Source organism: Taurulus bubalis (genome assembly GCF_910589615.1).
Source record: "Taurulus bubalis genome assembly, chromosome: 10".
Taxonomy (NCBI): domain Eukaryota; kingdom Metazoa; phylum Chordata; class Actinopteri; order Perciformes; family Cottidae; genus Taurulus; species Taurulus bubalis.
In genome coordinates, this window is record NC_136598.1 from 5,810,185 (window position 1) to 5,824,419 (window position 14,235).

The following is a 14,235-nucleotide window of genomic DNA, read 5'->3' on the forward strand; positions in this document are numbered from 1 at the left end:
ATCACAAACTGAAGCAATTACAGGTAGATTTTCCAAAGAAGGCAAATGTATCATGACGGCTACGTTGAGATAAACACCATGTCCTCTCTGTGTGCGCCGTCACAAACTCATGCCATAGCTACACAATAAACAATCATACCTCAACACGAATGAAGAACAAATTTAGAATGAATTTACAGCCTTGGAAATTTCTTTCACTACTACAGGCTCAGTGAGTTCTTCTTGCATGAAAACAAACAATGGCTTTATGTAAAACAATCTGTACAGACAAATTAAAGCCAGTAATATGAGTTGAGTTACCCTAACTTTCTCTCAATAATCTACCTGCCTGTGTCACACAGTGGTTATGTCCAATGCACAGTACATATGAAAAAAGAAACAGGCTAAATGAACTGAGTTTCTGTTGTTTTCTGAGGAAGACACAATCAAAGAACAAAAAAAAAAGCCAAAGAACTCGTGCCACACCGCCTACTTCCTGCAATGTAAATCATATCACCATGTATAACTAATGCTGAGTATTACCCCCATAACCCATAGCCCTTTCAGGAATTCCATCTCTATTTCATTCAACATTGTTTTATGCCTGAACGAACAAACTGAAACGAATGCACCAATAAATAGATTTAGTACACTGACGTTGAAGGCAGAGGTTGTTTGACTGTGATGACGTGAAGCTAAGAAAGCGATGGCGGTCCGAGGGCCAAAGAGTCAGACTAATGCAGGCCTACACATCCTTACAGCAAAGGCAACTGGTCTAGTCGTAATTCTACTTGCAACAACTAACAAAACCAAAAAGATCAGCATTTTCTCAGTTTCCCAAATTCCATTCTAACAAACATGAGTCCTAATAGTAGACAAGTTTACACGTGTATCAGTAGTGCAGACAAGTTATGTATATCACATACAGTATCCATTCTTTTTATTTTTTTTATTTTTTTATTTAGGAATGGAGGGGTGACGGTTTAAGGTGAGGGGGGTGTTTGGATATGCTTTTTAGTCAAATTTTCCCTGAAACCAAATCCAAAGCGTCTTTATCCCAATGTACACTTGTTTTTTCCCTCCAAAGACAAAGGTGAAGAGAAATGTGCAAAAGTTCCACGTTCCCACTGAAAAGAAGAGAACGAAATCGATGTTGTTTAAAAAGATAATTACTTGGTTCATCTTTATTTCTGAGGCATACGATAGAAATGTTTTCTACCTTTCACATTTCCGAAGGATAGTTGCCGGTTCTTTACACCTCAGCTTTTTGGCTGTTCTCCTCCACTTTCTCCTCCAGTTTTTTCTCTTCCTCAGAGGACCCATCCTCGTTTTCACCAGTCTTCCAGCTTCCTTGCCTGTTTAGAATAAAACATTGTTACCCAACATGCAGTCATTTGTATAAAAAACAAACTTTATATGGTAGGGATGGTGGATATAATATCTAATATACACTGTTCATTTGCACTTGATGTTAACTTAGTGGTGACTACTACTACTATTAAGTATGAAAATACTTAATATATACAATACAATAAAATACCAGAGCATAACACACATTCATTTTAAGAAAATTAAATAAAGAAAATATATATATATATATATATATACACTATATATAATATTATGTACGTATACGATTAGATACCAACACACACTATTTTAACCTCGTGCCTAAATTACACAATAATTGATAAATCAGAATTGTATAACAGTGTTATGATTTGTAGAAAGGTCAGTGTCAACTTCTTACTTGGATTTCTTCATGTAGACCCAGTATGCCAGGGCAATAACTATAGTGGCGACGAGGAGACCGACCACAACTCCGATCACCAGCTTGGTTTGGTCGTTATCATCCGATTGGTCTGGAAGAGAAAACAGAAACATGAGAGACCTGGGAGACACATTTCAGTACCAAACTCCAGTCTGACTGCATACTGATACCGGGAAGCAAACAAGTCATGATGTGCAATAAATGCCTCGATGAATGGACACATCCGCTCTGTACATGGTTATGACTCATTGAGTTAAATGTTAATGACAGATTAAAAGTGATTCATTTCATCAACCAATGGGATTATGGACAATGTTGACATTTTGTCAGGATGCTGGTAGCTCCACTCCTCTTAGTCCTTCATATCTGTGTTTTATGAATGTGAACACACTGTCCAAAGATTGATTTTCCAGTTGAAGAGTCCAAGGTGATGTGAAAGGTAAATATTAAATCAAGAGCCTTCTTTCAGTGAGCAACATTTGATTCCCCCAAAGACTTGACTTCCCCCCCCTCCCACCCACTCGTACAAGCAAGAAGACTGCTACAACTTACCTTGTTTATCCATTCTCACCTCCCCATTGACTGAAATCAGATATAAAATAAAATTAACTTCCAACAAAAAATAAAAAAAAACAGGCGTGATGTCCAGAAAGAATACCACTCTAACTCTATTCTACTTTTGCATGCAAGAAGTTCAACAGAGGGAACAGATTAAATCCAGCATCCCAACACACACACCACTGAGTGAATGGGGGGAAAGAGAGATGAAATGCTGTCTCAACCACGCAGGAATGAGTAAGCAAGGGAGAGCAAAGCATGATGTTAACACTGCATCAGTGTCTACAAAGGGCGAAGAGCATGCAGTGATGACATTTGGACAGTGGTGAGGTGTTAGAAGTCAAATCATCAAAAGGCGAACAACTGCTCATGTAACGAAACAGAGATCTGTCAACACCTCAAAAGAAGCAAAAATAACATAATCATTTATACATCATGTTGATTATACAAAGAAGCTTATGTATCTTAAAGGTTTGTGTCGGCCCTAAATTCTGTGATTTCCTTATCCACTGATTAAACAAATACTTAATTATGTGTTTCCTCTAAGGCACACACCTGCTAAGTTGGAGTAGTTTTATTCAATCATGTAAAGTTAACATGCAGAAAGAAAGAGTTAGTGAGCAGAATAGGAAAACATCAAAACAAAGGCAGATCAAGAGTTAGTCTTTAGGAAGAACGTGAAGCGGAGAGAGACGAGAGGACCACACTGCCACTTTGTACTTACTGGATGACACATTTATAGTCCTACTGTCCGAGCCAAACTCATTGGCCACCGAACAAGAGACAGAAAGATTTGCAGTAGGCACAACTGTGATCTTGTGTGTTATCTTTCCGTTGACAAATGGAGTCTCATCAATCTGAATGATAGGAGAAAAAAGTAGAAATGTTAGCTTCTATTCGTGCCACACATGTAAGGAGTGTATGTTCTGTACCACTAGGGGGCGGCATTGGATTAATATGAGCCTTTCCATGACAAAGAAACAGCATGTGCCTCTGGGATATAGACACTTAAGTCCCACAGGAAAACCCTAGACACAAAGACGAAGTGCCAACACCCTTTTTTATGTCCTCTACATATACAAGAGGATGGGGGCAATTTCGTAAATACCCATAACCGAGCCTGTATTCAAGGCTAACATTATAATCTCTGTGAATAGGCTTTAAAGGATGCGATGAGGGGATTGAAAATAAACTTTGACTGAAATGTAGGCATGTTTGTTATCTCAAAATTCATTATCCTTCAGTGAAAGAGTGCCTGTGCACCTTGGGAGTTGATTAATTATGACACACAAGGACCGAAAGGGCCGAAAAGAAGTGTAACCATCCCACACACCCTCAGGTTAAAGTGCAATTCAAACTGCTTCATTGAGTGGCTCTGCTATCAGTGTGCACACAGGTACACACAAAGGAGAAAAAAGGGTCCATTTAACACAAAAAACAAAAAAATTGTCTTTATGACAGTCTGGTGCAAAACACTGTGTTTGAGCCTCAGAGAAACTGAAGAAATGTACTCTTTCGAAACACTGAGCACAACCGCCTGTAAATGTTTGGTCTAGATAAGTGTGGTAGCTGGGGAAAACACGAACAGAGCAAACTGCTATGCACATAACAGGGAGCATTCATTCAGTGGCAAAAGCAGAGCAGGAACACGACACTGGCAGACCTTGGGCTTTTCTAGCATCCTCATAATGGAAGCAGGCCTAAACCGATTGCCTCTGTTTAGTTGCATCTTCACATCTCTGCTGATGTTGTTCATAGGTTTGTTTTAAGGGAAAAACCCACCATTATGCTTTAACAACCATACAAGCGTCTCAGTGGTTTATACCGGCTGCACATAAACATCATCTACAATATGGCTTGGATACTTTATAACTTTTAGATGATGTTGCCTAAAGATTGCAGATACGGTCCTGCAGGACAAACATGTTTCCCTCTTACACTAGAAGACCACATGGATTTATATGACGATCCGCATTAAACAGTCAGGGGATGACTCAGAGAAACATTCAAGGCTTTCTGAATGAAACTTTGTTTCAAATGTGATTATTGGCGGTCAGGAGGACTTGAGGAAAAACTGGGTCGTGGGGTTACTTGTTGAAGCTGGTTTCCATGCTGTCTAATCAATAAATCGTTATTGTCAACTGTAGCAGAACACACATATTAACAAGCACACCAGGGAAACTCTTCCTCCATAATCTAGGGTTGAGAAATTGGTTTGTTATGGTTCATTGGGTTGCGTCAATTCTAAAGTTCCGTTATTGAAGTTATGCAAGGGCCAATTTAGGATATTTTACAGTTTTTGAAATAGCTGATTCAAATGAAGCAATACAGATTTCATTACAGTTTAAAAGTTAGAATCCTTGAGATTTTAATTAAAATAAACCCTTTCTTGATGTTATTCATTGTCTGCAATGTAAAACTATTCATTAATAACCTCTATAGAGCTGTTTTCCTTGTTAGTGGCAGAGTCCCTCATTCCCACGCTGCATTAAAACTGCCCATCGACACACAGAGGACTCACAGGAACCGATGCAGCAGAATGTGAGTCACCTTTACTGCTCGTAAATGACTCTAAATGACTCAACCTCTTTATTAAAACATTGTGAGTCTGTTTGGCTGCACTGTAAACATATACACCAGTATATACATACACTAAAGGAGTGTTTAACAAAATGTACTGTTACCGTTATAACCAGGACTGCAATCTCAGAGATAATCATTTTAAACTGTGCTTGTGAGCAAAAAGTCAACCTGTTTTTATGAAGGGTTATGTTATATACCGCACATCTTTCACACCCTCATCCACAGCTCCCCAATAAATTCAAACCCTAAAACGGGTCAAAATACCACATGCCTGCAGTTTGTTTGTCTACAGCTTCGTGCGACAGGTTATCAGTTAACTTTCCATTTTAAAGAGTTTGTGAGTTGCGTATTATACCCCACTAAAACTCTGGCATAGACATCATGAAAAAAAAGTTTTTTGAGTACCAGCAAGTACATGAGACGTTCACATTCAGCCCGACACCAAATCTAATTTTGACCGTGTCTGTGTTGCAAATCTTAGAGAATCTCGCGAGACATGGACGATGTCCGATACCTTCGACCATGAGAACGATTGTGCTTACCGAGGTGCCGTTGATGCTCCAGGAAACATTTGGCTTCGGAAAACCTTCAACCTCACAGATCAGGACTTTATGTCTGTGGTCTTCACCTCGGTTTTTGGACAGCCCCCTGATAACCGGAACACCTGCAACAGGACGTAACTCTTCAGATACATCTGAATGAGCATGTGTGGCGTGAATGGCTGCTTTTCATTCATGCACGCACACACAGTGACGGGAGAAAGTCTGACTTAATATCCTACTGAAGAGAATAGATTCAGTAGCCTTTTCTCTTTCTTGCTGAGAGGCAGATGAGAAGATTGATACCATTCTCAATGTCTGGAAGGAAAGTATGTCGCTACAGTTAGCTTAGCTTCGCATAAAGATTGGAAACCTTGAAACAACTAGCATGGCTCTGTCGAAAGGGAACAAAAGAAGCCTACTAGCACCTCCACAGCTCACTAATTAACAGGTTGTATCTCGATTAAGGTGTACAAAAACAACACATTTTACAAGTTTTTACACTTCAGATTTTCTGTAAATTTTTGAAGATAACCGTTTCCCTTTTCCCTCATGTCTCCCGTATCTAAGCTAAACAAATCTAACCTGTCACTGGCTGTAGCTTGAGGAGGCATGAGAGAGGTAGGAATATTCTCATCCAACCCTTACCAACAGAGCAAATAATCACATATCCCAAAAATCTCAGAGTATACTTCAAGTCCTTCTTACCTTCGACAGCCAGCTCAAAAAAATCCTTTTTGCTGAGGAGCCCCATCGTCACCTCACACTCATAGCGGCCAGAGTCAGTGTAAGTCAGCTTGGTAAACTTGGGCTCTTTGTTCAGTTTAACATTGTCCTGAATGAAATATAATGGATACCAGCACAGTCAATAACAACCAAAATGTTTCTTCACGGATTCAGACTTTGTTGTATAAAAGATTGCTTTTACCTTTGTCCAGGAGACCTTGACGCCTCCAGAGGCATCAATCTGGAGAGTTAGATTCAAGGCCTGACCGGCTGTTTTCTTGACGTCGGTTCCAGAGTGGCTTAATTTGATGTCTAGGTCTAACAAGAGAGGAGAGGATGGTGAGGAGATTGTTCAGAGGCCTGACAAGGGTGGAAACATTGCTGTTGTTAACCACACAACCCTGCACTTGGCTCAGTGCCCTGCCGATGCAGCTTATTAGAGGCAGAGCGGTTGACACAACATGTCTCTTCATAAAGCACAGTAAGACAGGCAGGCTGGCACAGAGAGACATTAGGACGCTCTTTTCATTAGCAAATAGCAAATTAGCTTTCATCGTGACAGAAAAAGATTACAGGTAGAAAAGGAAAATTACGCTGACAATTATACTGGCATGTGGCAACATTTGAGAAATTTCTACCACTGAATAAATACAACATGTTTTGGTCTCTTACAGCTGACTGTGATGTTCTTTGATGCTTCCATTGTTGGGTCGTCAACAAGAGAGCATTTGTATTCACCAGTAGAGTTACGTGAGACATTCGTGATGGTGTAAGTATCTGTGTTTTCCACTTTCACCAACTCTCCCTACAAGGACATACAATCAAACAATGGTGTTTTCAAGGACTTATTGAAGAGAAACAACACAACACATGTAATAGGCATGAATGGAATATGTCTTGATGAGATATTGATGAGCATGTGTACCTTAAGGTGGAAGTTAAAGGCGGTAGGAGCCGGGTTGCCGTCTGCCACACACTTCAGACTCACGTTGTCTCCTTCAACAAGAGGGTCCTGAGCAGTTACCTGAAGGACGATGGTCTCTGTGGAGTCTGCAGAAAATAGGAGGCGGAAAGTCAGAGTGGGGATGTATGTGAGGGTGGATTAAGTAAAGCGCGTTCCTCCCAACAGCCGACTGCAGATATCGGCTGTGTCAGCACGCTACAGAGAGCTCTCAGTATTTGTTATGACCAAATTAGAAATGCAGCCGAGGAGATGGTTGAATTGTAGTCATATTCTAAGGCATTAGACCAAACAATCCTTTCAAAGCTCAATGTTTCTGCTCCATCTGAGACAAACTCTCCACATTTCTTGTAAGAAAGCGTTTCGGTACAGATAAGTTTGACTTTAAAGGCCAGGTTGAGCAGATAACTTCCATTTGATGCTACGTTCGGTATAAATCCCACGACAGAGCTACAGAATCCACACCTCATTTTTAAACTGTCACCTTTAAAAGGTGCCGTTACTGTTGTCTTTCTTGGCTGGAAGCAAAAAAAGACATAAAACACTGTTAATATATTCTGGAAAATAACACAGGCAGTCTTTCTCCACTAGCTACAGATGGGGTTAATAAAAGAGATGTTCTTAGTCTTCGTTGAGAGCTTGTGGCTGATGTCGTCTAGTCCTGAGAAGACACTGTGTGTGATGTTGAAGAAACTCGACCTCCAGTCAGGCTAGTGATACCTTTGACTGTATTTTAAAATTCACATCATGTCAAATCAAGTCACGTTTGCAAGCAGTTTACTCGACAAAAATACACCAAAATCTTATTACCGTAAGTAAAAACATCACCCCTTAAATAATTGAAGATTTGAACGGAAAAACAGTGTTTTGCTTGTCAATATTTAAAAATAAAGTTTTTAAGATGTGAAAGAATATATGCTCATGGGGGTAAAAGCATGGATACCACTACCAAGAAAAGCAGATCAACCTGGTATAAAATGATTGTGAGTGATTTTCTACAAGTGGAGAAGAATTCCCTGCTGCAGTGTTGTTTTCCTAACAATCCTTTCAACAGCAAGACTGGAATGCATTCAGACAGAAACCACTGCTTTAAGTCTCCACAACGCTCTGTTTTTTGTTTAAAAAAATAAGAAATATTTATAAAATTCTAGAATGCATCAGAATCTCGACCAAAATATGTTTTTCATAATGTTTTCATAATTTATATGCACATACCAAAGTAAATGAGGAAAATAAAATAGGTTTATTCTCTTTCTTGTAGAGAGTTGGATGAGAGGATCAATACCACTCTCATATAGTTCTGGCAAATATGAAGCAGCTGAGAGTCAGTTTAGCTCAGCATGAAGACAGTAAACAGGGGGAAATATCCATTTTATGCAGAAGTTAGTCTGACAACAACTTGTCTGCAGACAGAAGCTGGTGCGGTTTAGCAAGTGTGTCCAGGGAAGGTTGTTAAAGGGGTTAGAGGACTCACAGGTGATCGTGAAGGTCGCTGGAGAGGACACTAGCTCCGAGCCCACAGTGTGCCGAGTGCTGCAGGAGAACTCAGCGTCCGTGTCTTCCTTCTCGGCCGAGTACTCCAGCATGGAGGAAGTAGTTGAAAGGCCAGTAACAGGGTCCACCAGCACCGAGGCTTGGATGGAAATCCCTAGACAGAAAACAAACAACTCAGTCTGAAAACTCTAAAAAGTAAAATATAGTGTCATGACAAAAACACTGGATTCACACAGTCATCGAGTTCAGCACAATTCTACACTGATGGATAATTTACTGTCCGAGAGAATAAATACATCTGTGTATGTAACATTTAAAAATGGCAGCACTCCAAAGAGTTGTTTTGTTGTCATTTATAATCATCCAACAGAATAAAGAAAACACACCTTTCCCATTAGCCAGAGTTGTGTTGTTCTTTCGCCATGTGATAATTGCAGCTGGATTGGAGTCTTTTGCAACACATGTCCCGAGCTGTGGAACAAAAAAAGAAAGAACAAAACTTGAGGAAAAATAGCAAAAAACTACACTTGGAAACAAAAATATTGACATAAACATTTCATAAATTTAGAATAAATCTGCATCTTTTTAAATGACCAAACATCTGTGCAAATTGGCATTTTCGGAGCCTTTCCGACCATGAAATGCCCTAAGCATTTCTAAAGCCCCTCCGATCCTTTGGGTGTTTTAATTGCAGTAGAGGAGATTCTGCTCTTTAGTAATTCATGAGAATCACTTCAAAGAACTCATTACTGTAGTAACATGGTCTCTGCTATGCCTCAAGTTACCTTAGCTCAAGTGAAGGATTTCCCTTGATGGTTTACTGCGCAAAATAATGTAGGTATAAGCAATGTTTATCATTAAAAACCCACCGTAGTAAGTTTGCCAATCTCTAGGTCCTCCGCTTTGTCAGAAATCTCCAGGCCTGCCGGCATCTCTACAATACATTAAAACATTTTTTAATTAATGAACAGGGTGTTAGAGTGGGTGAATTGTGTGCTGCATGTCAGTCATTACAGCACTTTAACTGAAGTAATCCAAATAAGGAAAGTTATTTCAGACGCATGCCAGCTTGTACTCACTGTAGATCATCACGTTAACTGGATATTCTGTGATGTCGGCACCAGCCACCACCATGCAGGTGAAAGTGCGCTGGTCAGTCATCTTGGCTGCAGAAAGCAGCAGGCTGGAGTTTGCAGCCATGCTCACTCGGCCCTTGTATTCATCAGTGGCGCTGATTGAAACATTCTGGTTTTTCTGCTTGACCAGCAGGTCTCCCGGAAGTCCCTCTCCTTTGTCCTGGAGAGCAGAGCAGAGTGCACTTAAAACATGTCTGTCACATACAGCATTGACTTCCAATTCCATTAAAAAGCCCACAGTGTTTTGTTCCACGCCTTCTGTTCATAACGTGTCACATGGAGGGACAGATGACCGGCCTAATGCACATAGGCACTCAGACTGGGCGTGGTTCAGACATGATAAGTGGGTGTCAGACGAAGATCACCATTTTGAATCTATCGACCTTCACTGTGACTTACATATTTCCATTTAGTTATCAGGATGTCTTCTGCATTCACGGCTCCATTGTTGCAGGGGATCTCGAATGTTTCCCCATACAGGCCGATAACAGTCTCCAAACTACTGACTGTGAAAGAGAGAAAAAAAGGGAAAAAAATTCAATTACTTTTTCAGAGCAGCTGATCTGGTCAGCTCCAACACAGCATGACATTTTTCGACGGAGAATTGAAATCCGTTATAATTCTGAATTAAGTTGTCCCCCCGTTCTGTACATAGTTGACTGCCATTTATCAATACCACTTAGTGTTCGCCTCCAGACACTAAGAAAAGCAGTTTCCATGGAGTTCTGCTAATTTTACAGCCCCCTTGGTAAAAACCCCCTCCCGGAAAAAATATTGCCTGCCCTAAATTTCTTGAAAAACATCGCCATGGAGACAAAGTGCTTGAGAGGGGGGATGGGAGGAGGGCAGCAGCAGAAGAGTCTCAACGGGCTGCGATGAGAGGGGTGAGAGCCAGGAGGCTCCGGGGAAGAATGGGCTGCCACGGCCCGACTGAAAATGAGGTGCTGCTCAGTTTTTGGTATTCAGATTCACATTTCAGACCTCTCTGGGTTCAGACCAAGTCCACACACGACTGGGCGTGTGGAGACAAAAATCTAACAGCTAAAAGCCAAAACAGCTCATCAGCTGTTCAGTAAAGTGTAAGAGAGCAAAGCAGTGGCCAAACCATATTCCATCTGTTGAATCGGTGACAAACAATGTTCGTCAATTTTAAAGGATAAGCGCGAAACAAAGTGTGCGTTCAACCCTGAAATTGTGTGATTATTTTCACGCACAACAAAACTGCTGCAAACTGTAATGTCATGCCTGCACTGCAACTCAAGTTTTCGTCTCTCTTTCCCTCCAAGCTTGACTCAGGCATTGAAAGGTTCGGTGCAAAGATGGGGCGGTGAAATTCATTTGCTGTGTGCGTGACACTCATTTGAATCTCGTTTGAATGAGAGTAAATACTTTTACTATGGTTACCATTGTCCTACACCAGGACGGAGTAACAACTGGAACCCTGATGGCACGGTGGCTTGTGATGTCAGGATGAGCTCAAATGTGTGCTTCCTCCTCCGTCTGTTTGTTCTCCCACACGTTGAAACCACTCTTGTCAAGTGTCATTTTCATCAGGACAATTAGACACGCTCCTAAATGGCTGGTGCTCTTATAATGTTGTCACAACTCACAACAACATCAAACCGTGAGCCTCAGCTAAACTCAGTGTGCCGTCCCTCTGACACTGAACAACTTCCCACTCCCGACACTTGTCACTCATCTTTACGAGGTGTCAGCTCTGAAACAACACTGAGTCTGACGCTGAACTAACCAGAGTCAGTAAAGCCTGTCAGGAAAGCTAACACAGCAAGCAGACGACAAACAACAGACAATTTAATAATGTCATTTCTACAGGCATGTCCTGCTTTATGTTGGGCTCTGATGCATTTTCCTTATAAGTTGTTTCTTGCCAGTTGTGTTACTTGTGTGACTGCTCTGCCCTGTGGCCACTTCCACATTTGGGAAATATACTTATTTCTCTTAGGGAGAGTAAGATGAAAAGATTGATACCACTCGAGTGTTACATTTGAAGCTACAGCCAGCAGCTGGTTAGCCTAGCTTACAGACTGGAAACCGGAGAAACAGCGACAAAATTGGGACACGATGTACTCGCCAACAACTTGAAAGCTCACTCATAAATTGTGTTATGTCTCATTTATCTGTACGAAACATACAAAAAGAAGAAATAAATATATTGTTCAGAACCAGGCTGGTTGTTTCACTGTATCCAGTATGTATGCTAAGCTAAGTTAGTCCAACAAACATATATGAGTGTGGCATCAATCTTCTCATACAACGCTCAACAAAAAAAGCAAAAGCGTGTATGTCCAAAAATGTCTTCCCCTTTAATATCCACAATCTGTCACTGGCTGCTTTGTGCACATTAACGAGTAGTATACTACATTTTAAAATCTTTTTATATTTTGTAAAAAAAACTGAAAACATGGATATAATCAAACAAAAAGACTGAACAAAATAACCATTTTCAGTGTTTGCTAATTCTTTATCACAGCCATTTAGAGCTAGATTGACGGCTGCAAAAACAATAGAAATGACCAATAGAGAGACCGGGAAACACACATATGCACAGAAGAGAACAACAAAGCTTTAAAAATGCATTTGATATTTGCTGTGGTGATGACTATAATCAGTTTTTTTAGAGCTTTATCTGTGAGCATCAAACAATGTAACACAATAAAACAACTATTAAACACTGATACTGCTGCACGTCCCCCACACAGATACAATTCCTGCATTTAAATAAGGCTCAGCGACATTTAATAGTGACAGCAAGGGATGAAAACAAACCTCACCACATTTCAACTGCTGACAGTTTTACCAGGAATCCTTCACCAGACACGGGGATAAGCTCTGTCACTTGTCAACTGCAGTACAATTAAAACTTTCTCCTGCATTGATTCCTCTTATTATGCGTGATTTTCCACACCTACAACCGGTTCCTTTGGCATCAATTCCAAGGATTACAAGCTTCTTTAAAATCAAGCATTGATCGATTCAATAAGTGATTTTTGCTTATATCGCCAAACCTAAGCACATTTTCTGCATTCCCATATTCACAAGTATGCCATAATAATAGCTATTTTCTCTAGCATTTGATGAAATCTACATAATAGTCAACGGGGAGCTGTACAATTGGGTCTGTATTTTACAGAGTCTGGCTCACATCAAGATATTGACAACTGGGTTTCTCGTCCACCTGAAATGGTGCTGCAGAGTACTGGTGCAAACGCAGTATGCTAATGTAGCTGTCCAACACCGCCTTGTTTTGTCTTTCTAATGTAAATCTAATGAAACTGACTCTCATGCTTGAATGTGCTGTAGCTACACATGCAGGTTTCTGGTCGAGGCAGAAAAGATTGCACACGCTGGGGCGGAAAATGGAGACGTTGTGAATCTATTAGGAGGTTGAGTTAATGAGCTCTCTGTGCAGGGCATGGACACATGTTTTGCATATGTGTCAGATCCAATGATAGCCTGCTACATTTCATATTTGGACTTCATTTACAGTGCCAAAAATAATCCGTCAGTATAGATTATGTGTTACACCTGGGTATGTCAGTGCCAGAATACTCGAGGACCCATCCAAACGTTGAGAAAGTAGTTGGCGTCCGGGGCCACGTGCTGAGCCTCTATCTTCTTAGGAGAGTCCTGCACAACCTGCTCTGCTGGATCTTACAGTTGTTAAGGAACAAGAGTGAGTTATATCCGGGTTACATTGCAAGCCCTGGAGGGTTGGAAGGGTTATCGCCCTTCCTGTATAATAGACTCCTTATATTTCAAATTCAAATAGGCAGTTTTGAATATTCAAATAAAGCTGTGTTTAGCCTCTCTGAGAACTTTATGAGAGTCTGGATGGAGGAATAGGCTTTATCTGTGCAGATTACACTGTTACACAATGAGAATAAATCACACATGTAGAGTAACAGAAGACAAAGCTCCTGCTGTTTACTGAGATAAGGTAATCCTTCGCCACATAAGTAGCTGTAGGTGAACAGTGAGACTTTACATTCACAAACACATACACGCACACTATGCATACAAAATACCATCACTTCTAAAAGTTGTCTATATGATGAGGGAGCAATGGATACAAGCAGTCAAACCCTTCTGTTTTGTTGTGTCTGGCTTTACTTCCAGATCCTCTGCAAATAGTAATCATAATTGTAATTTCTTTTCTTTTTTTCTTATGTTCTGACCTAAAACCCAATTTGTAGAATAGCATTGAAATGGTGCTAATTATATTTTTTTACCGAAAACTGGCCTTGCACATTTGAGGATGTATAGCAGTGTTATGCATTGTAATAAACCACATTTTACTTTCAACTTTAAATTCGTTCACAGACTAAAAACTTAACAGTATGTCGTCATTCATTATAATACAAAGCATTTTTTTGGAGAGAGATAATAAACATACTGTTAGAGAACTCCAATAACAGAAATGTGGTTTCTGAGACTCCAAGCTGAAGTTATGCGTCATTTATTTTTTGC

The 14,235-nt window shown here is 40.4% G+C and overlaps 1 protein-coding gene across 1 annotated transcript in view; it reads right to left on the reverse strand.

Annotated features, from left to right (window-relative positions):
• Positions 1 to 542: 542 nt before the first annotated feature.
• Positions 543 to 14,235, reverse strand: part of LOC306742143 (CD166 antigen homolog) — a gene marked incomplete at its 5' end in the record, with an annotated part of 32,471 nt that continues 18,778 nt past the window's right edge. Inside the window, 15 exons of the mRNA XM_079224483.1 lie at positions 543 to 1,106; positions 1,199 to 1,334; positions 1,730 to 1,841; positions 2,303 to 2,332; positions 3,033 to 3,165; positions 5,434 to 5,555; positions 6,139 to 6,265; positions 6,359 to 6,474; positions 6,829 to 6,961; positions 7,082 to 7,206; positions 8,592 to 8,765; positions 8,998 to 9,082; positions 9,481 to 9,545; positions 9,691 to 9,907; positions 10,147 to 10,253. Of these exons, the coding sequence (XP_079080609.1) occupies positions 1,232 to 1,334; positions 1,730 to 1,841; positions 2,303 to 2,332; positions 3,033 to 3,165; positions 5,434 to 5,555; positions 6,139 to 6,265; positions 6,359 to 6,474; positions 6,829 to 6,961; positions 7,082 to 7,206; positions 8,592 to 8,765; positions 8,998 to 9,082; positions 9,481 to 9,545; positions 9,691 to 9,907; positions 10,147 to 10,253 (1,649 nt within the window). The 3' untranslated portion in view covers positions 543 to 1,106; positions 1,199 to 1,231. The remainder of the gene's footprint in view (positions 1,107 to 1,198; positions 1,335 to 1,729; positions 1,842 to 2,302; positions 2,333 to 3,032; positions 3,166 to 5,433; positions 5,556 to 6,138; positions 6,266 to 6,358; positions 6,475 to 6,828; positions 6,962 to 7,081; positions 7,207 to 8,591; positions 8,766 to 8,997; positions 9,083 to 9,480; positions 9,546 to 9,690; positions 9,908 to 10,146; positions 10,254 to 14,235) is intronic.